Source organism: Triticum urartu, chromosome 5A, assembly GCF_056163025.1.
Source record: "Triticum urartu cultivar PI428250 chromosome 5A, HENAU_Tu73, whole genome shotgun sequence".
NCBI classification, from domain to species: domain Eukaryota; kingdom Viridiplantae; phylum Streptophyta; class Magnoliopsida; order Poales; family Poaceae; genus Triticum; species Triticum urartu.
The window spans coordinates 597,353,710-597,380,313 of record NC_141877.1 but is presented as its reverse complement, the minus strand read 5'-3'; the positions used below and the strand labels follow the sequence as shown (position 1 = coordinate 597,380,313).

General features: G+C 46.9%; 3 protein-coding genes across 4 annotated transcripts; 1 reads left to right on the top strand and 2 right to left on the bottom strand.

Annotated features, from left to right (window-relative positions):
- The first annotated feature begins 1,683 nt into the window (after positions 1 to 1,683).
- Positions 1,684 to 3,054, top strand: LOC147973201 (uncharacterized). Its single transcript, XM_087524603.1, has one exon. It carries the CDS (start codon positions 1,684 to 1,686, stop codon positions 3,052 to 3,054), a length of 1,371 nt encoding a protein of 456 aa, XP_087380729.1.
- Positions 3,055 to 7,493: 4,439 nt separating this feature from the next.
- LOC147973200 (FRIGIDA-like protein 4a) lies at positions 7,494 to 10,908 on the bottom strand. 2 transcript variants are annotated; one of them, XM_087521961.1, is made up of 3 exons: positions 9,873 to 10,908; positions 8,674 to 8,822; positions 7,494 to 8,409 (listed from the first exon to the last, which is right to left on the bottom strand). In XM_087521961.1, the coding sequence occupies exons 1-3, from the start codon at positions 10,783 to 10,785 to the stop codon at positions 7,834 to 7,836; spliced, it is 1,638 nt and encodes a 545-aa protein (XP_087378087.1). In that variant the 5' UTR covers positions 10,786 to 10,908; the 3' UTR covers positions 7,494 to 7,833. The 2 variants fall into 2 exon arrangements, with proteins under 2 accessions (XP_087378087.1, XP_087378086.1); XM_087521960.1 differs by having other exon boundaries at positions 8,647 to 8,822; positions 9,873 to 10,906.
- Positions 10,909 to 11,483: 575 nt separating this feature from the next.
- XRN4 (exoribonuclease 4) lies at positions 11,484 to 21,932 on the bottom strand. Its single transcript, XM_087521959.1, has 22 exons — positions 21,497 to 21,932; positions 21,267 to 21,369; positions 21,096 to 21,172; positions 20,827 to 21,018; positions 20,617 to 20,736; positions 20,475 to 20,537; positions 20,203 to 20,337; positions 19,892 to 20,056; positions 19,715 to 19,792; positions 18,745 to 18,831; positions 18,158 to 18,229; positions 17,542 to 17,640; positions 16,648 to 16,718; positions 15,829 to 15,957; positions 15,660 to 15,736; positions 15,448 to 15,488; positions 15,288 to 15,362; positions 14,971 to 15,125; positions 14,762 to 14,866; positions 14,596 to 14,671; positions 13,348 to 13,424; positions 11,484 to 12,962 (listed from the first exon to the last, which is right to left on the bottom strand). The coding sequence occupies exons 1-22, from the start codon at positions 21,701 to 21,703 to the stop codon at positions 12,122 to 12,124; spliced, it is 3,045 nt and encodes a 1,014-aa protein (XP_087378085.1). The 5' UTR covers positions 21,704 to 21,932; the 3' UTR covers positions 11,484 to 12,121.
- Positions 21,933 to 26,604: the final 4,672 nt, after the last annotated feature.

The following is a 26,604-nucleotide window of genomic DNA, read 5'->3' as shown; positions in this document are numbered from 1 at the left end:
TGATGCGAGCACAGGTGGATGAGGTCTCATGGCGGCGACCGTGCTTGTTTTTTGCAACTAAAAGCTTTTTGGTGGAGATGGCAAACAAAGGAGAAGTGAGATTAGATGGTTTAGGGCTTAATGACGTGCCCCTTCCCTTCTTATAAAGGTTAAGTTTACAGGTAATCACGAGATCACGAATAAAAAGTTAGTTAGAGAGAAATCGAAACAAAATCGGGAAGGAATCGCGAAAACAGACCAGTCGACGGCCTTCCATACGTATGGCCGGCCGTAGACTGTCTGTCGAAACTTCGTTTTTTTTTCATACCTGTCAAGCCTTCGTGATCTTTGAAGCCAAGATCCTTCTCTTGTAGGGTGTGGTGTTGTTGTGGTATTCTTGCGTGCCGTTCTTGGTTTGTTTGCTCAGCCTAGTCATTTTAATGTGTCTTCTTTATCATCATCAATGAAATGCAACGCCATTGCTCTTCTTAAAAAAATGTTGCCTGGCTTTGATGAAAATGTACCCTGGGGATGGATAGTGTTGCGATCACACGACTTGGCATACATTCCCTCGATATGTTACGATCCCATATATAGTTTGCTGCAAACACACAGATGAAATGCCCCGATGAGTCCGAAGGCCTGCTGCAAACATTGTTTTCATGCATCCTTTGAAATATTTTTCATGTTCGCTTTTTTGCGAATTATTCTTCTCATGTTATTGGTGTGGCAGCATTTACATGTTAGCAACTTAGCATACAGTCGGTGCCATGATTCTTCTGGACGAGGTGCTTTGTTGCGACAAGTGGAGATTTGGTACGTTTTCTCACACTAAAATAAGAATGCTATATACATTGGGTTTGCTTGGAATGCTTCGATGTTTTTTGGTATGTGCTTTGGCACACCACGGGAGAGAAAAAATGCAAATTAAACGCTCAGTTCTCCTAAAAGGATACTACTATATATCTAGAGTTGTAGACTCCTCTCTATCTCTACTCTCTTCACCGGTTTAATTAACTTTTCTTTGCCGCCACTCAGATTTTTTTTTAGAACATGCCACCTCTCAGATACTAATCCTATCTTGTTGGCGAAGAAATATCTATCAGATCCGGTTGAGATCTGCTTCCAAGGATTCTCTCTCTCTATCTCTCTCTCTCTGCGCCACGCTAGCTGTCAAATTAACAGCAAGTGATTCCGTTTAAACCTGGCGGCAGTCTCTCTCTCTCCCTATCTCTATCTGCCGCGCCGCGCTGTCAAATTAACAGCAGGTGAATCCCGTTTAAACCGCGCGTAACAAACCGGATCGATCCCAGCCTTTCCTTCCTTCACCCGCCATCGATCGTCCATCGTCTCCGAAGCGGACTCCCATCCCGCCGCGATCCACCAGCTAGCTCGATCGCAGCCTCGCGCGCCACGGAACCCCCGCCGGCTTAGGCAGGCTTAAACCCTAGCTAGCTAGCGATCTACCACCCCGGCTCCGAGTCCCACTGCGCCTTGCCGCCGCAGAACGGATCTACCCCTCACCCAAGCCCTCGCTCTCCATATAAGGCAACCCACTCCTCCTCTATCTCCCTCCCCACCCCACAAGCAAAGCGCAGGCGCAGGCCCCCCACAGCACAAGCCAAGCCCTAAACCCTCCAGCGTAGCGTAGCGATATATACCGAACCCTCACTGCTGATCGGTCGATTGATCTGGTTTCCTTCCATGGCCGGTCCCGATGATCGCCTGGCCCAGTCGCGGCGCCGGCGCCGCGAGATCGAGGAGGGCGAGGTCGTCTCGGGCGGCTACAGCACGGGCTCCGACACCGACACCGACGACGAGGACGCGCGCTACTACCTCCACCCAGTGCCCCACCGCGACGACCGCCAGCGGACGATGGTCACGGTCGCGCGGCCCGGCCCGGCCCCTGTACCGGAGGACGTGGTCGTCGGAGGCGGCGGCGCCGTCTCAGGATCAAGATCGACTACCCGGGACTCTTCGCCCACATCCTCGCTTGGCTCTGGCAGGACCATCAGCGACGTCGGCCACGCAGGGGGCGATGCTACTGCCACCACCGCATTATTCCCGGCCTGCCCCATCTGCCACAGGCAGTTCCACAGCTCCAAGGCCGTGCATGGCCACATGAGGGTCCACGCGCAGGCGCAGCCCAGAGAGGAGGAGAAGGTGTCTGCTGCGGTCAGCGCCGTGGACGACTCCGTGTCCGTGTCCAAGCCCAATGTCGTCGCGGAGCCCAAGGTCTCGGACGATCCCATGCCCGTGGATGTGGCCAGCAGCCATCAGGTTGTCCCCGGCAGCGGCAGCGCAAGCGTGGAGCCAAGTCAGAGTGCCGCTGATCTTTCCATGGCCATCGTGGTGGCAGAGGCAGCACCACCGGCCGCTGCACCTAAGCAAGTCGACATCGCCCCGACGCCTCCTGCACCGGCGCAAGTCCCCGTTCCCCCTCCGGTCGCACCAGCACCAGAGCCAGCCGCCGTCTACATCCACCAGCCCGCCCCCGCACAGCAGCATGTCTTCGTCCCCCCACCGCAGGCCGCGGCACCGCCGCATGCCTTCCACGGGCCGCTGCACATGATCCCGCACCAGGACCCGGCCGCCCCGCGTGGGTTCTCGTGCAAGGAGTGCTACCGGTGGTTCCCGACGCACCAGGGGCTGGGCGGCCACGTCGCCGGCCACAAGAACCGGCGGGTCGCTGCGGCGGCCGCCGCAGCCATAGCCGCGGGGATCGACCCGATTGACCACGCCGCGGGCGCGCCCAGGCCGGTGAGGCAGCACACCTGCAAGGTCTGCGGCGCCGTGTACAGCAGCGGCGTCCGACTCGGGGGCCACATGAGGAAGCACTACACAGGCAAGCCCATCGTGCCGAGGAAGCGGGCGCGCCTCCTCCTTCCCCCGGATCACCTCGGGCTCGCGATCCCCGGGCAGGGACCACAGGCGCCAGCTACCGAGGTGGCGGCGCAGCCACTGCAGACGCCGGCGGTGCCGGCGGGCTGGCTAAGGATCTTCGGCGTCACCATCATGCAGGAGGCGAAGGAGGAGGACCCCCCGTCGCCGTCGAGGACAAGCAGTGACCGATGAATACGGCAAACATGCAGTTTGATACGGAGTTTATACGTATAAAAATGTTAGGAGATTGGTACGATTAGAAGATTTATTAGGTCAGAAACATCTCAGGAGAAGTCTAAAGTTGTGTGATAGTTTGATCGATATGTGCTTGAATTTGGATAAACTAGTAAGTTGGCACGTGCAACCCACGTGTAATCTTTAAAAGAATAAACTAGTAAGTTGGCACGTGCAACCCACGTGTAATCTTTAAAAGAATTCTGAGCCTTCCATCTTGGTTGCCATCCATAGTAGCCCACTCTGCTCATTCACATGACATATGACATCTTTGGTCTTTTGTAGTATACTCCTCCGATCCAAAACAAGTGTCGTGGTAAACTAAAACCATGACACTTATTTTGGATCAGAGGCAGTATATAGCGGACATATGTGCCACAATTATCCCTGACATTTGCCAAATCGAGATAGTATTAATGAACGAATTAACGTCAACACTATATTTTATCCATGAATGGTTATTTATAACAGGTGATACCTAATATCGCATGCTTATGGCTAATCCCGATCTTGACAAACTAACCATATGATACCACAAAAGAAAACCCAATCAATCAAAATAACATGAACAACAACTTCTGAAGTACTCCCTCTGTTCCTTTATATAAGGTGTATTTGTTTTTTGATAAAATTTCATAATGTAAGGTGCATTTCTTATAAAACCTCATAATTCCTTTTTTAGCCCTTCAAAAAAAGGAAAGTATCTCTCTCCCGATTGCCTGTATCTCTATTTCTAGAAGAAGAAGGAAAGCATCTCTTCCCTGATTGTGTGTATCTTTTCATTTTCTAGCCTAACCGATTTACTTGCCACTAACCAACAAAATTTTAAAGTGAAATTTTGTTCTAAATTATCTATAGTTTGTTGCCTTGGTCACCGTGCCCAAAAAAATACACCTAACATAAAAGAACGGAGGGAGTATTTAATAACAGCAAAAGAAAACTACTAAATTAAACTTCGCATCAGGGTAACTTATGGTTCTTCTCAAGAATTAGAATCTCTGAATCGTAAAAATCGACGTGGCTTCCTTAGAGATATAGCTCAAGTTTGTTAATGTAGTTCAAAGCAATGGCCTATTGAAAAAGTTTGTACCGGAGCTCGTTTCAGCCAAGTTAAGTATGATTCCAGTGAAATCAATCATCTGATCCGCTATTGTGTGCATAATGGGATTATACATAGAAGATGAAATTAGTGAACGGTGAGTACACACCTTTTATTTCACTGGGGCGTCCAGATATATAACTTGTGCTCACACATCTTTCTTCACCTTGCATATCATCTATACCAATATAAAAAGACTCAGTGAGGCAGATCCAATAAATCTCAGTACATCCTGATCGTACCTCGCTGGTAATTCAAATTAGCGCACATCCTGATCGTAGCGGAGAAGCACCCGAATGACTATTTTGCATCTGCGAGATGTGTGTACAAAATCAGTGAAATCAGTATAATATGCATGAACATGGATGAGCAAATTTCAGGCAATGCAAATCACACTGGTAATGAAGCTTAAGTGCTAAATGCCTGCATTCAAATCGCCGATCAAAGAGTTTTAAACTCTGTTAACAAGCTTGATTTGCCTTCAGTTATCAAGTGTATACGGGGCTACTTTTCGGTTGATCGATCTTAGGTAAGTGAAACGTTAATCAGTACATCACATATGCCAAAACAGATAGCACACGTGAACCAATCTATAAAATGTGAAGCAAAGGTGAACAAAAGACAGTACAAATGAAAGACCTCTCCGGCCGTCAGGCCCGGCGGCGGTGTGTTTGAAGGTAGCACATCCCCTGACCGTGCGAGATGACGGGGAGATGTGAACTCACGGCGTGGCCGACGGCCCAGCCAGGCGGTTTAGGCGGCGTCCCCGACGGCCGGCCAAGCAGTTTAGGCGGCGGCGCTGATGGCCGAGGCTAGGCGATCCGATGGGTGGGAGCGGCACGGAGCTGTGAGGGGCGGCGTCCCTGAAGGTGTGGCAGCTCGATCAAGGCGATGGGGTGGCGTCCTGAATGGTGCGGCAGGTCGATGCGATGGCGGCGGCGTGCAGCGGCTCGAGGCTATTTGGGCGGCGCGAGGCGGCGTCCCGACGCTGCGGTGGTTCCGGTTTCCTTTCATGCGAAGTGTTCGTAAGGGAAGATAATCAGGAAAGAGAAAGTATTACTCGCTAAATGTGTTTAGTCGCTCACCATCAGGACAATAAGGACGGTTGGATGAACGCAAACGGATGACTGAGATTTATTGGATCTGCCTCACTGGGTCTTTTTATATTGGTATAGATGTCTCTATTGGCCGTATATACTCTTTGTTCATCCAAGTTTTATAACGTTGACTGTTACAAGGACGACACAGTGCACACCACACACACGCACAATCATCTCGATCACCGTTATTGGAACGAAAAAGACGCAAAAGCTCTGTGGCAGAAATTTTCTCGGGAGCAATGCTACAAGTACAAATCACTACAGGGTTTTACAGGGAAGGATTAATTTGTGTGTTTGTGATTGGTCAATAGGTTGTGGAGTGATAAAAAGAGTTTGTAAAACCCCCTATATTTGTTTGTACGTCTAGCATTTTTTGGAAACGATCCTACAATTCACGCTCAAACTGGAAGTGCATGCATGCGTGCACAAAGCCAAATAAATCAACACCCGAAAAGTGTGGTTCTACGGAGTGTGTCCACCAACAGGGGTTTTCCAGGAGAGGCGATTGCAGGGCGTTCGTCTTCCGCGCTACTAGGGTTAGGTTTTTCCTCTCAGGGGTGGTGAGGCGTGTAGGGTGGCGACGGCGCGGCAGCCAAAACGCAAAAGACTCCAACGCAAACGGCGAGGACGGCAACAGGATCATCAAGCCGGGGTTCGACGAAATCCCCAACGGAAGGGGAGGAGTCGGAAGAGGCGGCCAGCCTCATTGCAAGGATGGGAGAACTGCTGCTTACTGAGGAGGAGTCGGCAAGCTTTGTGTTTCAAGACCGGGGCAGGATCACCCAAGACCGAGTAGATGGTCTGCCATGGGCAAAGTCTGCTCACCCCGGCCGGTGAACATAGTTACAGTCTTACATACATGCGCTAGAAAGAACAATGATGAGGGCCTGGGGGCTGCACCGCGAGGCACAATTCAGAGACATCTTTGTTGTCCACTTTGGAAGCAAAGTGAGACTGGAAGCATGCGCTTAACAATGGACCGTGGCAGTTTGACTTCCATGTGATAGTTCTCAAGGACTATGAGGGGGGTGCTGTCAGGCCGTGGGAGATGTTTTTTAACACGAGTGGAAATGTGGGTTCGTGTGACAGATCTGCCGCTAGATAAAATATCTGAGGACTTTAGCAAAGCGTTGGGCAACTGGCTTGGTGAAGTGGTTCGTGTTGACATAGAGAAAGATGGTTTTTCCATAAGCAAACATCTTCGTGTGCGTGCAAAGCTGTCAGTTTTTGATCCGCTTGTGCCTCAAAGCATCACTGGAAGATAAAAAGAGGACTCTGGTATGATTTTTGCTATGAAAAGATGTCCCACTTTTGCTTTGATTTTGGATGGTTAGCGCATGCAGATGGTATAGCTCAAGGACGAGCGACAGCGAGAGGGGGTGACGCGGTAAAGCGTCTCATGCTCGTGGACCCTCAAAGCCACGGAAGGGAAGAATACTGCGGCACGCACCACAAGTGATAGTAGACTCGGTGATGGAGACAGGCTCAAGAAGCAAAGTCTACTAGAGTGCGGGAGACAGTGCAGCATACGGTTGGAAACCGTCAGAGGATGGTTGGCTGAAGATAAGGAAAGCGTTGATAGGGCTGTCTTTGAAACTTGCTCTTTTTTTGAGAGAGAGACTGTCTTTGAAACTTGCTGACAAAGGAGAGGGTGGTGTTTTGCTCAGAGACCACACCGACGCTTTCCGAGGAGGTGCTTGTTACTTCTTTCCGGAGGCGTTGAATCTGGAGTTCGTCGAAATTCTGGCGTGCCAGCCAGCGTTGCAGCTTGCTGAGGAAAAGAATGTGCAACTGACTTCATGTCTGTAAGGCGGTGGTCATGTCAAAGCTTACTGTAAGGTGGTGGTCGACATGCTGGCTGCGAAGCAAGGAGGAAGAACCTATCAGCTGTTGGGACACTAATCAAGGACTTAGGACCTCAAGAAGGGGCTCCAGGCGCACCGTATAAGGTAGTAAGCTGGGCTCATCGAACAGCCAACAGTGCTGCTCATGTTTTGACTAAAGAGGGTGTGAGTAAAGAACTCTGTCAAGTGTGGAATTATAGTCCACCGGATTCTATTCTGCACATTATTGTATCAGAGGCTTCCGATGTCTTTGAATAAATAGCAAGCTAAAGTTAAGCTAAGAAAAAGCATAACTAGTAACGCCAGGCACACAGATGCAATAATCAGAGAGAAATAATGACCAACGCCCCATCATAAGTATAGCTAACAGAAGATATTAATAGTCAATGCTCGAGGATTACATGCATAATATATATTTTTTTGGTTTTTCGCCTAGTGCTTTAAACGGAATTACAACACAAGGTCCACATACACGGCATCCATACTAAATTTACATTCAGTTTTTCAGTTCTCAGTGCGAAAGTAAACATGAGTGCTAATAACCGGACAGAACGAAGTAACATAAGCACCTAGTAGTGATGTATTAAGGACGTACGCAACCTACCGTTGTAGTCAGTCGCTACAAAACAGGGCACCGTTGACGAAGCCCCGTCGTCGTCATCGGCTCTTGTCATTTGGTCATTTCCGACTGATTCTACCGGTAGTAAGCCTGGTGAAAGGCTGGGGCCATGGCATTGCCATAGGCTCCCAGGCCGCTGTTGTATCCAGGGTAGATGGGGTAGGTCATGGGAGGGGCTTGGTATGGCATTCCAAGGCCAACATTAGGCACCGGCACCGCAGGTGGGTATGCATATGGCTCCCTCATTGGAAGTGGGCTCTGGCCACAGTAGAGGGCGTGCCCAGCTGACCTATCATAAGAGTAGGGAGATCCGGTACCGTAGGAGACATGGGAGGCTGGAGAGCCGATGAATGCGGTGGCGGTGCTGCTGCTGGTGGCGGTGGCGGGGGAAGATGGTGCACCGGTGTTGTCGCTTAGACGACCAGACTTGGAAGGGGACATTGCTCCCCCGGTGCTCCCTTTGATGCGCTTGCTTGCTGGGCCGCCACTGGAACAACTCGACGCTGCCTTTTTCTTCTCAGTCTTTGCCATCTCCAAATCTTCCAGCCGTTTCCGGAGATCCTCCAATGGAAACTCAGCTTCGAGTTTGTGGTCCTCAACACACTTTATAACAGCCCGAAGTGCAGACTGCTCCTTCTTGTTTGCATTGACCTACAAGAGACGCAATATTAGACCCTAATTTGGTACGAGAAACAGAGCAGGCAGAAGATCCTCGCCAAAGCCACAACGGAGAATTAAAATGCAATGCTAGCTACTAGCAAACAGAGGTAAACTGGAATATAGCTGCAACAAGCAAACATCTGTATATCTTTCAGAAAGCCCTGTTGACAGACTACTTGTAGACTTTCAGGCATGCGACACTGAATTCAGTATTACTACTAGTCTTACCCCAGATTGGCCACTGCTGGTGCTCACATTATCTGAAGTGCAATATATCTTCTTAGAATCCTCTAGGTAGGATTTCAAAAGAGGGACTGGGGAGAATTTTTCCAGAAGACCAGCCTCATAGGCAAAGTTCACGGCATCAAGTTGTTGCCCCTTTGTGATAAGTTCTTCAATGATTTCTGCAAACACGATTCAGGTCAGATAAGACAGCTTAAATTCTTAACAAACTCACTTGAAAAGAATGACCTACAAAGTGATTACTAATGTACAAAGCGCCAGCAGCACGCATACATGATCAGGCCAACTGAAATGGTCACAACAGCCCAACAAGGCAAGTCTCATACAGTAAAAAAAGCATTTACTGGATAACTGAGATTACACAAGTGTTGCATGTTTCAATAAAAAGCATCACACTTTATCGGAAAAAAAGCACCACTCTTGATGTATTTTTTAGAAAAATAGCCAGAATGGTCCGTTGTGCTGGCCATACTACTGCCCTTGGAAGACTGTACCGTTCCGCAGCGCTTGTCTACGACAGTGACAATTCATCCAGGTACAGAATACACATATCGCAACTATGCATAGGCGGACTGCATTCCCAACAATAACCCAAACATGGCTACACCACAGCAACCCACTTGTGGCTTATCAATTGAAACCACAATGCATGGCAAAACCAGGGAATCCACATGACACTCTGCTACTAATGGTTATAAAGCTCGTTTGGTGAAATAATAGCATAGAACTAGTATAAGGATAAGAATCCAGACAAAATACAGAGGATGGTACTTGGTGGCCCATCCACCAAGGCAACTGAGGCACCACTCACCCGATTGCAATAGCCAGAGTGGTCCATGGTGCCGGCCATACTGACCTTGAAAGACTGTAACGTTTCCCAACACTTGCTACGACAGTGACAATTCATCCCGGTAAGGACACACATATGGCAACTATGCACACGCGAACTGCATTCCCAGCAATAACCCAAACATCGCTACACCACACATGTGGCTTATGAATTACCAGTTCGATAAGACTTGCTGAAAGAATATAAATCTTATCTACTAACCTAATCCACACCCTCCTGAGCGAACCGTAGTAAGTAGCATCTAAACGCTGGATCTAGCCAATTTTATGCGCTGCGTCTACTAACAACTAGCTCATCATTTTAATTTTAGGGAGCATCTGGAGATAAAAGAGCTGAAATGTGGAGAGAAATTAAGTACTACCTTCCATGTCATCCTCGAGGCCAAGCGTGAGAGCAAGGCGTGGCATCTGCCTGCGCCAGGAGAAGCTGAGGACAATCCTCTTGTACAGCTCCTTGTCCTCCTTCTCCGCCACGGCGAAGGTGGCGACGTGCTGCAGGAAGGCATGGGCGTCGGGCGGTTTGGCGCCCTCCACCCCGCCCTTGCGCTCGGCGGCCTCCTTCCACTCGGCGGCCATGCCGCGGGCCCTGTCGCGCGCGGCCTGCGGCACCATGGGCCGCGCCGCCCCGATCTCCGGGTCCGGGTCGGCCAGCGCGGGCACGACCGCCTCCAGTATGAGCACGCAGGCCCAGGCGAGGTCGGTGGGGGAGCGGACGGCGCGGCGGTCCACGGGGAAGACCTCGGAGACGGCGTCCATGGCGAACCTGGCCGGGTCGACGCAGCGCTGGAGCGCGGCGGGCAGCTCGGCGCGGAGCGCGTCCACCTCCTTGCGGCGCTCGACGACGAAGGCGAGGAAGCCCGCGGGGTCCATGGCGGCGCAGAGCGCGGCGAGGCCCTCGGCGACGTCGTCCGACGGCGGCGGCGGGGGCGGGGACGGTGGCCCGTCCCCGTCCTCGCGGTCGCGCTTGGGCGCGGGGGATTTGGCGAGGGCGTCGAGGCGGGAGAGCGCGAGCTTGACGGAGGCGTCGATGGAGAGCTCGCGGCGGCGGAGCGCGTCGAGCCGGCGGGAGGCGCGAAGCTCGACGACGCGGCGCCTGGCGCGGAGCGAGTCGGAGCGGGACTTGATGCCGCGCTCGAGGGAGCCGAAGTGCTCGGTGAGCTGCTGGTAGAGGCGCGTGCAGCTGGCCAGCAGCTCCTGCTGCCGCTCCAGCTCCGCGAAGCCGTCCCTGATCGCGTCGGCGCCCGGCGCCGCCTCCTCCGCCGCCGCGGCGGCCATGGATGGGGCCGGCGGGGAACCCTAGCTGGGCGGGGATCCGCGGAACCCTAGCTGCGGCGGGGGAGTTTGCGATGGGGAAAGGGAAAGGGGAAAGCGGGGGGGAGAGCGATGGGGGGTGGGGGGTGGGGAATAAAGGCGGGGAGGGGACGACAAGTGTGTGCGATGTGAGGACGCGCCCGCGGGAGGGATGGGTCTCGCTCGCTTTGGTACCCATCGGCCGACGCCGGCCGGGGGTGGGGCCGGGCCCGCCTGGAGGGGAGACGGGCTGGGCGAGCGCGGCGTAGAGGTTTTCCGGGGGAGGAAAAGCTGGAGGCGTGGCGTGAGATGCAGTGGAACAGTGCGGGTTGGTCGGGCCTTTGCGGAGGAGCACGCGAGGCGATTCATTCCGGCTCTGCTCTGGAACAGCGGCAGGGGTGAATTATTGCGCGGGGCTAGCGTTTTCTAGGCTTTCTTTCTGCCCACCAACCTATCAGTAGCTAATCATGAAATCTATCTAGCCTAATAATCCCTTGAACTTGTTGTTGGATATGCTAAAACTGGTACTAATTCTGATTTCGCTGTAGTACTTTGTGTGTGTGTGTTTTTTTCGTTCTTTCCACTGACGACTCCTACCACTAACCAGCGCACTGGTAGGCGGAAGTCCCACCGACGTCCGGTGGTGAGTAACGCTGGCCTGGTCCTCTCGTGTGAACTGCATATAAAATAAAAACAACCCAAGTGCTAGTGCTTCTCACGCACCAGCAGGAGGCAGATTTATAGTGGTGCTAGTACAGCAGAGTTCAAAGACAAAGTTACTCCGTTTCGAAAAAAAAAAAGACAAAGTTACCACGGCAACAGTCCACACTTCACACGAGACCCGACACCCCGGCGGCAGCAACAGCCAGTCCTGTCCAAACGCACTAAGGAATGATGGGGTTCAGTCAGGCCTTGCCACCGGCGAGGGCAGTTGTTACGCACAAACACGGTTTCAGGGTTACAGGCATACAACAGCAGTGGTTGCCCTCTGCTCACGTTCTGTCCTAACGACTTGATAACGTTTTTTTTTTCTAAATCATTGCCCTATATCATTCAGCGCGATACAGCAGGTCAACTCCACTCGACCTGATCATCAACAGTTCAACTCCATTCAGACGGGGATACAACAGGTGCAGCAATGGGACGATAAATTAACAGCGGCCGGCATAGCAAGAAATCCCTACGGCTGCTTCCAGGAGTATGTTGAGTTCAATGAACCTCCTTGTAGCAGCATTGCCCGTGCACATGGAACACAACAGATCATCATCTTGCAGCAGTTCGGTGAATCACTCGGCTTGCGGGTTCTTCATGGTTATTATCTTCACTCTGGCAAGCCATTGGGAGCTTGGCCTTTGACACGGTATACCACCTTGGCAGCCTGCTGTCTGCTCTCATGCTGTGATCTCAGGTTATCCTGCTTTGGCTGTCTATTATCCTGCTTAGGCTGTCTATTTGCCCTTGGGTCCTGCTGCTTGGCAGGTGTACCAGCCTGGCCTCCGCTTGGTTGCTTGCCGATCCAAGTGCTGGGAGGTAGTGGTGGGGGAACCCCGTTCACTGGTTGCTGCTGCTGCATGAATCCTGCATTTTGAACAGGCCTCTGCTGTGGGAATACAGCATTTTGAACAGGCCGCTGCTGAACAGGCCGCTGCTGTGGGAATGGTGCATTTTGGAAAGGTCGCTGCGGTGCAAAATTGGCGTTCTGCATGGGCCGCTGGGGTGGGAACCCACCATACTGATTCGGATATGGCTGGTTTGGAAAATATCCAGGACTCTGCATCCTGGGATTTTGATGCATTCTTGGCCCATCTTGAATCGTCAGTTTTGACATCCCTGAATGGATGCCACCATCATTGTTTCGATTGTTTGGCCGCTCTAGTATCCGCACATTCTGTCTGTTGGCTTGAGCTTCACCAAAGAACTGAGGCCGAGGATTTGGAGCGCTTCTGGACATGTGTGCATGGTATGGGTTGTCCACAAAACCCCTCTCATATCCCAAAGGTCCAGAGGGCCTTGCTCTGTTTCCAGGGCCATAGGGTGCTGCTCCGTATGGAACATGAAGCAGCCCAGCAGAGCTGCCAGATTTGATCTGCAGGGAATTTTTCAGTAGACGGTGTGCAGCCTCTCCTAAGACAGAACCTGTCAGAGCTCCATGCACCTGAGGCCTGGAATTATCAAATTGTTCACAATGAGAGCAAACAATTTATCAATTAGCCAGGCTACGGCTAAAGAGAAAAGGTACAAAGTTCACATTGAGAGCAAACAATTTATCAATTAGCCAGGCTACAGCTAAAGAGAAAAGGTACAACGTTCACAATGAAAGCAAACAATTTATTTTTGAAACGGATAAGCAAACAATTTATCAATTAGCCAGGCTACAGCTAAAGAGAAAGGATTTTTATCAGTTTGCCATTATTTGTGTCCTGAATAAGATGTGTATTAATCTTCCATCCGATAGAATAGGATGTACTCCAGTAATCTATACGCGGTACTCAATGCAGAAGTAGTGTCAACAGTTTCCGCTAAGAACATATGAAATGGTAACCATACCTGTCTCGTGTCTGTCGCCGACTATTATCTTCATGCCACAACACAGGGAAAGGTTTGAAATCGTAAGGTTTCAATATCTACAAAATGGTACACTATGTTGGCCAGTGATTTATCTCAACAAAAGAAAGACCATATATTTGAATTGGGAAAATGAACAGTGGTCAACCAATCCAAGACAATAAACTATTCTTTTCCAGCAAACAAAAAAAATATGATACTCCTTTTGTTTCACATACTAGTAAATGCACACGTGCAATGCACGTAAATATTTAGGCAATATATTAATTGCACGCGGATATTAGGTATGCTATTTTTTGTGTGTTAATCCTGTTATTAGTGCAATATTTGGTATGATATTAATTGCACGTTAAACACATTTTAACGCTCGCCATTGGAGCAGTCTAGGTCGTTGGATTGACTTAGTTCGATGGCCGAGATCAGTTGGATCTGCCCCTTTGGGTCTTTTTATATTGGTATAGATAAGTTACTGTGGCTTGCATACAGACAACTTTATCCTTGAATAGTACAGTACAGTATAAAAAAGTATTTCATCCATGTCACTGCATGAAAATAATTAAATAAAAATTGGTTCATCCAATATATACTTTTTGGGAACATGATAGTATTGTAGAAAAATAATGATCAAAGTAACATCTCCTAGGCAATGCAGAGTCAAAAAAGAATGCCAAATTGCATGAGGCCGAGGAGGCGGCACAAGAAAACTCGTCACCACTCATTACACACTTAGCTGAGTCATGTTAGCAATTCCTCCATTTACCATCCAAGGCAGAAGTTTAAAAGGCTGAGCTAGAAATGATTATGCTATTAATACCAAGAAACTAAATATGTTTATGTTTAATTATCACCAATAAGTATTAATTATCAAGCTAAACGCGCACAAGGTTAGCAGGAGGATGATGCATAAAAAAAGGTTGTGATCTTCTGGAGGCCAGGTCTTGTTATGCTGCTAAAGATTCATCTGGAGAACTATGATCAGCCCAGACAAATGGGATGCTGGAATATGTTTTTTTGAGTTTTGAGCTTGTCAGGGGCCCGCTGTTGGCAGTTTGGTTCAGCCTGGTTGTATGAGTTAGCTGCTTTTCGTTTTTTATTCTGTTGTTCAGAACTTATTATGTTGGCAGCTTAAGGATGGATTTTTGTTGTGTCTGTTCTGTTATCCCTTGATAACGGAACCCAATCCATTTTTTGGATCGAATGGGAAAAATTGCAGATAGGGTTAGTAAATACCTTTGGAGGTATAATGGCACCCTCTGGAGGCTCCGGGATGTGTTTGTGATACTGAGGGTTAACATAGGTAGCATTCCTGGAAAACAATAAAAGAATAATATAACACTTGAAAGATTTGATGGTCACATTTGGCTTACAATGTGCTTTTCCATCTTATGATACTTACAAAACTCGGTTATTGGTGATGCCATTGAAGCCCTTAACTGGAGATCCTACAGAGATGCTGTACCAATTTCTTTGAGATAAACAAAGAAATCCATTCATTCCGCCACTGAAACCAGGAGCCAATATACCAACATTGTAAATAAATATCGAGGCGAAAGCACCATCAAGAAATAGACAATCCAGATCAATATATGCAGTATATATACCAACCTAGCAGCAGGGTCAATGGGGATACAATAGGAAGGATCTGCTATCATTTGTTGAGAGTACATCTGATACAGGAATGCAATCTGAGCAGCCAATGGATGAGTTTCCCGCACATAAATTATGTCAAACATTGTCGTATTCCTGAATCTCTCTTCTTCCTGCAAAAGCCAGTAACAACCAAAGCACACTCAATAGCTGAAAAAGGAACTACAAGCCTAGGATCAGAATCAAAGCACACGTTAACTCAAAACGATCCTAAAATAGAAGTCAAAGACAAATAAGACTAACACATTGATAAAGATGGATCAGAATCTACATACTGTTAATGTATCTTCAAGTTTCTGTGTCTCCGCAAGCAACCGCCTTTCATCAATAAAAGGCAATTTCGCAATACCCTGGAAAAGAAAAACAGAAACAGATCTCCAAGCTATAGTTAACCGGACACCTGACGCAAAACTGATTCGTCCATTCATTGATTACCTGCCATGCAAAACGCTTTCCATTCATGTCTATTTCAAAATCTGCAGTTGCAAAAGGAAGGTGGTATGGAGTAAGATACAAAGTACCAAACAATGCATGATGAGGTCCGCAAGAAAAGGGATACATCATATCCTCAATACTACATCTTTGAGATCTCTTATACTGTAATTTTTAAGCAATTCCACTCCCCATTAGGCAAGAGATGGTGGTACCTTTGGGATAGAAATAATTCAACGGTGAATTTGGATCAGTCATCAAATCCCCGTAGTGCTTTGGCAGTGCATTAGAGCTACAGAAAAAATGAAGAATGTATGGTGGTTTTCAGCTTACGACTCGTGATATGTTTATGGATAGGCTCGTTAGCACAGAGAAATGACAAACCTAGCAGCTGGCAGTGTTCCCATTAGTTGATCAAATGGCTTGAAAGGTTGACCCAAGAAAAAGGTTATCTCAAACTCAGTCAAATTTTTCAGGTCAGATGCAAAAGGCGCATAATGGTATGGATAGAACCTGTTTCAGGTGAAAAGAATTAAAAAAATAACAGAGTTCATACTTCATACTTGATTACAAACAAAGGGTTACTCATGATCATTAGCTTTGCCAACCAAGCTGCAGAACTTATATGTGCCTATGTTCAACTGGTCAGCTATGCATGTGGACATGACGGGTATGAAGTATGTTAATAAATGATTGAGACAAAGTCAAGTTTTCAACTCTGAATTTTGGCAGGAGCCCAGTTTTTTTAACCCTGATGAATTCTAAAAAGAAAGTTCACTTTTCAAACTCCTACGTGGATTCTACAGCTGCAGCATAATGTTGCACCACAGATAAATAGCAGCTGTTCCTGACATCATCACAAAGAAGAATCACTTTGGATTTCATGGTTGGCAATTGTACAAGAATTAATTATTTTATACCAAGTTACAACACATGATGTTGCAACAATTAGCAATAGACTGATTCCAGTATGATTTAGAATTATGATCATGGAGTTGCTACAAATAATAAGATAACTGAGTCTCAAGCATACAACCAATAAATAGGTCACTCGAGTATGATCGTGGAGTTTGAGAATCTTTAACAAGACGTATTGACATGAGCGGTGAAAATGGCTTGCAAAAAAATCAAGTGATGTTTTCTCTACCAGGAGAAAAAACAGTAGTTATGCATCCTCAGAGTTGATGGTCAACAATTACCTACCACTGCCATGAACAAACACCCTGATAATAATATCTCATAACCCAGCAAAGACCTTCCGCATATTTCTGAACCTGAAAACATGGATTGCATCAGGTTAAACAAAAAGGATTGCAGATAGAGATAACATCAGCGTTAAGAGCATGCGGTCAACAAATAGGCAGATATGTACTACAACTACTCTACAAATTTTGTTTGAAGGAGACCTAGTAATCTTTTAACAACAGAGTAGAACATCTCCAACTGATCCAGATGGATTAAAACTAACAACATGCTTCTCAAGGATAATGTGGCATGTAAATATGTGGGCTGGAGAGTGTGCATATAGTCTTTACACGTAGATCTACGAGTCAAAAATCACTTCGGGTTCCTATATGTAATATGTATATAACTGAAAGCCCAATCTGGGAACAATTTATATCAAGTTTAGTTTTGATTCTAGAAACAAGTGCGATCCCTTTTTATTATTATTAATCTATTCAGAAATATGGCAGCCACCATTGCAAATACAGCAGGATGTTTATTGGAGTCAATACATTGCCATAAAATAAATGTTGATTGTTTTGCAAGACTAAATATGGCATCTTAATCAAGAATGTGTTCTTAATATTGTTGAACACAAATCATCGATAATGGCTCACAAAAAAATGTGACATGGTTAAATTACATTTTATTGATGCAATCATAGAGGCGACACATTCGCGATGGTGCTGTAGATAACAAAACATTACTTTAGACCACTCAATTTCTAGCATGTGAGATTCAGTCATATACCACATGTCAAACTCAAATAAAAGAAGAAGCACGCCAGGACTGATAGTGTATGGTAATGCTTGATGATAAGTTCATGAAGTAGTGCCACTTAAGAAACCAACGGTGAATAGCAAGAAGACTCACAACATCTCTCTGAACTTGATCAATGGGCTTTGATTCTGCCTCTTCTCTAAATTTCTCAGCATAGTACCTCTCCCTGTATCCTGGCTCTCCTAGTTTAACCTGAAGGGCAGTCAGTGCAAAATAAAAGATAGGCAAAACTTACGTAACACAAGCTGCCACACTCCCTATTTAATTAGCATAAACCAAAACGCTAGAAATTATTATATTTACAGATTCTTTGGATTTTAAGCAAATGCTACTATCAGATTTTGGAGCTACCAAAATGTCGTAATCTGAAAAATTGTGTGGTGCGCATAATGTTACTCCTAAAAGTAATATAAGAGAAGACGAAATGAAGCATACAAAGACACCTACAATACCAACTAGGAAAAGCAACCCACAGATAGACATTGTTCCACATACAGTTCTAGTCAATTGTGAAACCCTTAGATAGTGACAGACAGCCGTGCTCTGGAATCATGCAAGATACTATTTGGATATGAGATTAGAGCAAACTAAAACTCCTTTTGGAGAGATTGCCCAGACTTGATTTCATATGATCTACCATCAATAGTTCTGTACTATCAGTCCACTCTCCCACTACAATAAGAGAAACGAACCAAGAAGAGAAACAAACCATGTCCACATATTGATTTTCCTCGGAGTTCTCTCCCTGCGCTCTACGTCTATCCTCGTTGTTCTCATACGCCTGCAATTTAAACATCATACCATTCATTGTCATTAGGGATAGCAATCACAAAAGGACAGACTTTGTGCACTTCATTCATTAGTTGAAACTAAGGTTGCCATGAACCGAAAAGGTTAGAAATTGTTTTTAAATATATGCTCATATGGAAGCTGAACTACACTCCATGTGGAGGCATTCACGAATAGCGAGTAAGAATTGTTCATCAAAAGCAGCAGCATATTGGAATCCACTTTCACTATTTCAATGCAGCTTAACTCTCGAATCGTGACTCCCACCGTATGGATACAAATATATATTTCACCAAAAGCATATAATTGCACCTTAGAACTGGGCCAAGTAACTTGACCTTGTTAGCATAAAATGCCCTAAGCATCTTCATACCAGACATACATTTGCACCATAAAATAGTTATTTCAGGAAATGACATACATAGGTTCATGTACACTAACATGGATCAAAGGTGTAGCATTACAGAAGTCAAGAACGCATTTGATTAGAGAATAGCTAGAAAGTACCTTCTGAATACGTGCACGCTTCCGGAAAATTTGTTCTTCATGGATAGCAACAGCCTGAATGAAATGCTCCACTCGTTCCAGTAAAACCTTTCATTAAAAAGAAGAACATGTCATGGTTTCGGACAACTATAAATACCACCAAGCCAATATGTCAGGCTTAAAGTGAACCACATCTATTTTGGTTTATTTTTTGTTCCGGTTACAGGGAAGATACCCCCACCACCTCACACAGTAAGGCAGACAAGCTAAACAAGGGGAACTATAATGAGCAGTTACACAAGATTGGCCAAGCAAAGAAAGCCAAAACCTGGTAGCTTCTTAAACAATAACAGGTTTATGTTCCCATATTCTAACGTCTACACAATTGCGTTCTTTGGAATGGGGTGGATGTGGTCCTAGAACCATGGTGCTGGCAGGGAAGAAAAAGCCTGTACACAAGGGAAAATAGAAGTACAGAAGGAAAAGAGTGAACTGGAAGTGTTGGGATGCTATGGTTCCTACTCCGCAATAATAATGCATTTAATGCATCACGGAAAATGGGAATCATGCAGTCAGTTGATCATGCTCAAGCCATAGTCGGAAAAAAAATTAGGCATGATGCTTCATCAAAGTGTACACAAGGAAATCAGGTTCAATCTAGTAATTTTACTATGATGTCTCTATTAACCCAATTCTGCCATTACAGGTTAGTTCATCTGACTCCTATCATTCATCTCAAGGAATTTTTACACTGCATCTTACAAAGTAATGATACAATATGAAAACATGTGCAGGGATGTCCTCTCTCTGTTGGTTTCCCTAAAGGATCTAGGTGATACCAGACAGGGACAGCTCAATAATTTGTTTATTATATTACAACTTACAGCTAAAGCTGATAATAATCCAATATTACTCCTTTTTAAATTATTTAAGCAAAGATAATGGTATTTTCTTTGAACCATAAGAGAATTTGAGCACAAAGAAACTCTACCTCACCCCCATCAGTGAGGTAACCGCCCATTGGTTTGAACTCTGCTCTATAAATATTCATCAGAAGATTAATGGCACCCTACAGTGTAGAACAAGAAATTAATGACTTCATAGCTCAAATTATCTGGTGAGACAAAAAGAAACCTATTAAAATAGGGAAGTCTGTAAATCAACAGACCTCGCGAATTTCCAAAGTCGGCATGTGAGGCAGAAAGTCATTCCCAACAAAGAAGCAGAGAAACACAAAATCATCCAAGATGCGTTCAAGGTTTATCTTGAAGGGGGGATCTACAATCTCCAGATCCTTCTCCAGGTATTCCCGCAGCACCCAGATGTTAAGAAACTGTTAACAAGGTCAATAGTTGCACAGTGAATGACTATAGTTACAAATTGCTTATCAGATGCATCCCCCAAAAGACATTAGACACAAAAGGAAAGGAGAAGGAAAAGGAAAAATAGTAGAGCAGAAGCTGTCATGCTTCTGAGTACCTGGTACTTCTTTTTATGAATTGGAGGGAGCTCCACGACATTATCAGCAGGACCAGGGCCTTGGCACTCAGCAGCCAAATGCCCAACTTGACCACACAGAAAGCATTTTTCATGTTGCCCTGGCATGGTGATCACCTGTAAAGTCAGTTGAATTCTGTAGTTACAGAAGTACTCCTAAATTACCATAAAGAACGTGAAATTTGACTTAAGAGGCATTGGACAGAGTCAGTTGCATGCGTACAGTTCTAAATAAAGAATTGTTGCAAATTTACCTCTCTTAAAATTGAGAAGTGGACCTCATGAGTTGCCAGAGCAAGCATGATCAAATCAGCATCCTGAAAAATGTGGTGATCAAATGAGTAAAAAGGTGGGTGCAAAAATGGCAGCTACTTTGAAATTTGCGAGTAAACTTACAAGGCCATATAAGACATGGCGTGTGTTTGGGTCAAACCCTGGAAGATTGCGCTGCAGACGGATATATGACATGATCTTATGTTCCCCCTCTCCAGGAACATTTGAGTCCGACAATATTACCTTACAAAATGCAACCAATGCAGTTCCCATTTAATACAACATAATAACGACAAAAGCGAGTAATTAACCCAACATGCGCTAGTATCACACCTTGACAGACTGCCACCCAGGGGAGTGATTCAATCTCAACTGTATGTAGTACTGAAGCGCCGAAGAGAGTACAAACATGAAGGGCGTCCCGGGAGTTATGACATTCGAGTCGATTGCCTCCGACTTTTCCTTTCGGACCAAATTCCTCCCCTCCGCCTCGAATTCCAGCCTCAGCCTTTCCTCCTCGGCCGCCTGAACAAAGCAACAACATGAGAACAGCCACAGCTGCCTGCAATGGCAATGCCATCAAGCCCTAGCAGTAACCTTACCGCATCAGCCGCGTCCTTCGCAGCCCGGAACCGCCTGGACCGCTGCTGATTCATCTTGGCTCTCGGCGCAACACCGTCTGCGCAATTCAGCGGAACGTTAGCGAAACCAACTTAGCATGAAACCGCATTAGCACAGAGCAAGCAGAGCAGGCAAGCAAGCGAGCAGCTCACCGATCGCCATGTAGAGGATCTTCCTGGGGCGGACGAGGCAGAAGAGGTGGTCGATGTAGTCAAAAATCGACTTGAACACCTCGTCGTAGGTGGTCGGGGAGGGCTGCGGGAGAGAGAGAGAGAGAGAGGACCATGAGCGCGATAATAAGCAGGGAAACAAGTAGCATTAGCTTGACGAGGGTTTAGGGGAGGAAGGGAGAGCGTGGAATCGGGGGGAAATCGAGCAGTACCCGGCCCTCGGGGTGGAAGCAGGGGTGGATGATGCCGTTCATGTCGAGGTAGAGGTTGTCGAACTCGAGGCCGTTGGGGTTGGGGCGGCGCGGGTCGACGGGGACGAAGGCCCCGGGCTCGAGCTCCACGGGCTCCTCCTCCTCCGCGTCCGACACCGTCTGGGGGTACCGGTCCGCCAGCCACCTGTAGAACGCCGGGACTCCCATCTCTCGGAACCTTCGGGCCGGATCCCTCTCCTCTCCTCTCCTCTCCTCCTCGGGGGGCGGCGGCGGCGGCGCTTGTGGCGCGGGCGGTGGCGTGCGCGGCGCGGGCGGTGGGGCGGTGGCTCCCCTCTTCTTCTCTCTGGTTCGATCTGGATACGAAGGGGGCAGGAGGCTGCGGGGTGGGGAAGACGGGGTAATGGGCTCGCTCGCGTCGCGTCGCGTGCGTGCCGGAGCTGGTGGTTGGGCACTTGGGTTCGGCTTCGGCTCGGTCGCTGCCGTAGGCTTTGTTTGCAGTCGTGGCGCGATCCGACCTGATCCGGTCCGGATAAATGATGGGGTGCAGTGAATTAATTTCTTCTTTATTTCTTTTGATTGATTGATGACACCACGGTACTCGTAATTACGAGCTGCAGGAGACTGCCAGAGGGGTACGATACGTGTCTTGGACGGTCAGGATTGTGAAGTGGCCCATGCATGGAGTCACGGCTCTCTACGTGTTTGGCAATGTTTAGAAAGGGCATCGGAGACATCTCGGCCGTCTAACCTCGCGATCTAACGGTTCAAGATCTCTCAAGGTTGAGCATCAATCATGTTAAGCACACTGCCAAGCCACTAATCACACCTGTCAACACCTAATCTCGTACCTCACCGTCTTCATCATAACTACCTCTTTGAGCTCACCATCTCTCCTCTCCCCTCTAGTTGTCGGCCGCTCACCACTCCTCTGCAGGCCATCATACGTCGTTCTGCCGCCTCTGCCATCTAATTGTCGGCCTCTCCTGCATCCTCTTCATCAAGCTCCCATCCCAAAACCTGCACAATGCCCGCCCTAGTGCCGGGGGGCTTCTTGCGCGGGTGGTGGCTCCTCTCTTCTTCTCTCTAGTTCGATTTGGATACGAAGGTGGCAGGAGGCCGGGGGACGAGGTAATGGGCTCGCTCGCATCACATGTGTGCCAGAGCTAGTGGTTGGGCACTTGGGTTCAGCTTGATCATTGGCTTTGGGTTGTCGTGGTGTTGTAGGCTTTGTTGTCGTGACGCGATCCGACCTGATCCGGTTCGAATAAATGATGGGGTGCAATGAATTATTTTGTTCTTTATTTCTTTTTATGACACCATGGTAGTAATTAGGGCATGAGCTATGGTGGTATCACCTAGGCGTGGTCTCGGTCTCCACCTAAGCAAAAAAACCGTGAGGCCACAATATGAATATTCCCCATCCAACACAAGCAACATCTCTAGTGGTCCACCTATCTCTCTTCGTAACTACATTTTTACTTTCCATCCAAATAAATACAATTGCTCTCTCCTCCACTCCTCCTTACCGTTTGCCTTTTTCAGCGAGGAAGTCGGATCATATGCTAGAGGTCGTTTCTGCTTTTCTCCTCGAGACGGGTTGCTCATCCGACGTGTACCTATGGGATAATTGTCCACCCTGGAGGGATGGCCATGCCCTTACGAGCTGCAAGTTGCAGGAGATGGAGGGGTATAGTATGTATCTGGATGGTCAGGATTTGTAGAGTGGCCCATGCATGAAGTTACGATCACTAGGTGTTTGGCAATGTTAGAAAGGGCATCAGTGACATCTCACCCATCTAATCCCGTGATCTAACGGTTCAAGATCTTCCAAGGTTGAGCATCAGTCATGTTGAGCACTCTAACAAGCCACAAATCACACCAATCGACCCCTAATACCATACCTCTTCGTCCTCACCATAATTACCTCCTCGAGCTTCCCATGCCCCCCTATCGCCGCCTCTCCCTTGTAGTTTTTTGTCACTCATCACTCCACCGCAGGCCATCGACGTCGTTGTATCGCCTCTACCATCTAGCTGTCGGCCTCTCCTACACCATCTTCATCATGCTCCCAACCCGAACCCTGCATTGATGCCCGGCCTAGTGCCATAACAAAGGTCTAGATGGAACCGCATCCACCGCCACCCAACCCCATTGAGGTACCAACGAGAATCGCCTCCCCCGGCGGTTGTGAAGATGGGCTACCACTAAAGACACTCCCCACTAACCGCCAGACAGTACCAATGAGATTAACGGGGTCACCCTCGAGGTCGGTCGTAATGGCCAGTTCGCACCGCCACCAATAACTACCTCCTCGAGCTTCCCATGCCACCTCCCCTTCCCCAGCCTCTCCCATCTAGTTGTCGGCCCCTCCTACACCATCTTCGTCATGCTCCCAACCCGAACCCTGCGTTGATGCCCGACCTAGTGCCATAACAAAGGTCTAGATGGAACCGCATCCACCGCCATCCAACCCCATTGAGGTACCAACGAGAATTGCCTCCCCCGACGGTTGTGAAGAAGGGCTACCACTAAAGACACTCCCCACTGCTACCTCTTGAGTATGCGTTGGTTTTCCCTTGAAGAGGAAAGGTGATGCAGCAAAGTAGCGTAAGTATTTCCCTCAGTTTTTTAGAACCAAGGTATCTATCCAGTAGGAGACTACACACAAGTCACATAGTACCTGCACAAACAAACAAAAACCTCGCAACCAACGCGATAAAGGGGTTGTCAATCCCTTCACGGTCACTTACGAAACTGAGATCTAATAAAGATAATAAGATAAATAGTTTTGGTATTTTTGTTGTATAGATTGAAAAGTAAAGATTGCAAAATAAATAATAAACTAAAATTGTAGATCGGAAACTTATATGATGTAAAGTAGACCCAGGGCCATAGGTTTCACTAGTGGCTTCTCTCAAGATAGCATATATTATGGTGGGTGAACAAATTACTGCCGAGCAATTGATAGAAAAGCGCATAGTTATGATGATATCTAGGCATGATCATGAACATAGGCATCACGTCCGTGTCAAGTAGACCGAAACGATTCTGCATCTACTACTATTACTCCACATATCGACCGCTATCCAACATGCATCTAGAGTATTAAGTTCAAAAGAACATAGTAACGCATTAGGCAAGATGACATGATGCAGAGGGATAAACTCAAGCAATATGATATAAACCCCATCTTTTTATCCTCGATGGCAACAATACAATACGTGCCTTGCTGCTCCTGCTATCACTGGGAAAGGACACCGCAAGATTGAACTCAAAGCTAAGCACTTCTACCATTACAAGAAAGATCAATCTAGTAGGCCAAGCCAAACTGATAATTCGAAGAGACTTGCAAAAATATCAAATCATGCATATAAGAATTCAGATAAGAATCAAATATTGTTCATAGATACTCTTAATCATAAACCCACATTTCATCGGATCTCGGCAAATACACCGCAAAAAGAATTACATCGAATAGATCTCCAAGAACATCGAGGAGAATTTTGTATTGAGATCCAAAGAGAGAGAAGAAGTCATCTAGCTAATAACTATGGACCCGAAGGTCTGTGGTAAACTACTCACACATCATCGTAGAGGCTATGGTGTTGATGTAGAAGCCCTCCGTGATCGAATCCTCCTCTGGCAGATCGCCGGAAAAGGTCCCCAGATGGGATCTCACGGGTACAGAAGGTTGCGGCGGTGGGAAAGTGGTTTCTTGGCTCCCCTCGATGTTTTTAGGGTATAAGAGTATATATAGGCAAAAGAAGTAGGTCGGTGGAGCTACGAGGGGCCCATGAGGGTGGGGGGCACGCCGCCCTACCTCGTGGCCGCCTCGCTGCTTCCTTGACGCCCACTCCAAGTCTCCTAGATTGCGTTTGTTGCAAAAAAGATCCTGCGAAGATTTCATTCCGTTTGGATTCCGTTTGATATTCCTTTTCTGCGAAACACTGAAATAGGCAAAAAAACAGCAATTTGCACTGGGCTTTCGGTTAATAGGTTAGTCCCAAAAATAATATAAAAGTGCATAATAAAGCCCATAAACATCCAAAACAGATAATATAAATAGCATGGAACAATCAAAAATTATAGATACGTTGGAGACGTATCAAGCATCCCCAAGCTTAATTCCTGCTCATCCTCGAGTAGGTAAATGATAAAAACGGAATTTTTGACGTGGAATGCTACCTGACATAATGTTCAATGTAATTCTCTTTACCGCGGCATGAATGTTTAGATCCGAAAGATTCTAGAAAGAAGTTTAATATTGACATAAAAAATAATAATACTTCAAGCAATACTAACCAAGCAATCATGTCTTATCAAAATAACATAGCCAAAGAAAGCTTATCCCTACAAAATCATATAGTTTGGCCATGCTTCATTTTCGTCACACAAAATACTCCCATCATGCACAACCTCGATGACAAGCCAAGCAATTGTTTCATACTTTAGTCTTTTCAAACTTTTTCAACTTTTACGCAATATATGAGCGCGAGCCATGGATATAGCACTATGGGTGGAATAGAATATGATGATGGAGGTTGTGTGAGAAGACAAAAGGGAGAAAGTCTCACATTGACGCGGCTAATCAACGGGCTATGGAGATGCCCATCAATTGATGTCAATGCAAGGAGTAGGGATTGCCATGCAACAGATGCACTAGAGCTATAAATATATGAAAGCTCAACAAAAGAAACTAAGTGGGTGTGCATCCAACTTGCTTGCTCACGAAGACCTAGGGCATTTTGAGGAAGCCCATTGTTGGAATATACAAGCCAAGTTCTATAATGAAAATTCCCACTAGTATATGAAAGTGAAAACATAAGAGACTCTCTATCATAAAGATCATGGTGCTACTTTGAAGCACATGTGTGGAAAAAGGATAGTAACATTGCCCCTTCTCTCTTTTTCTCTCATTTTTTGGCCTCCTTTTTTATGGCCTTTCTCTTTTTTTCTTTTTTTCGAAGAACTTCCCTCACATGGGACAATGCTCTAATAATGAAAATCATCACATTTTTATTTACTTACAACTCAAGAATTACAACTCGATACTTAGAACAAAATATGACTCTATGTGAATGCCTCCGGTGGTGTACCGGGATATGCAA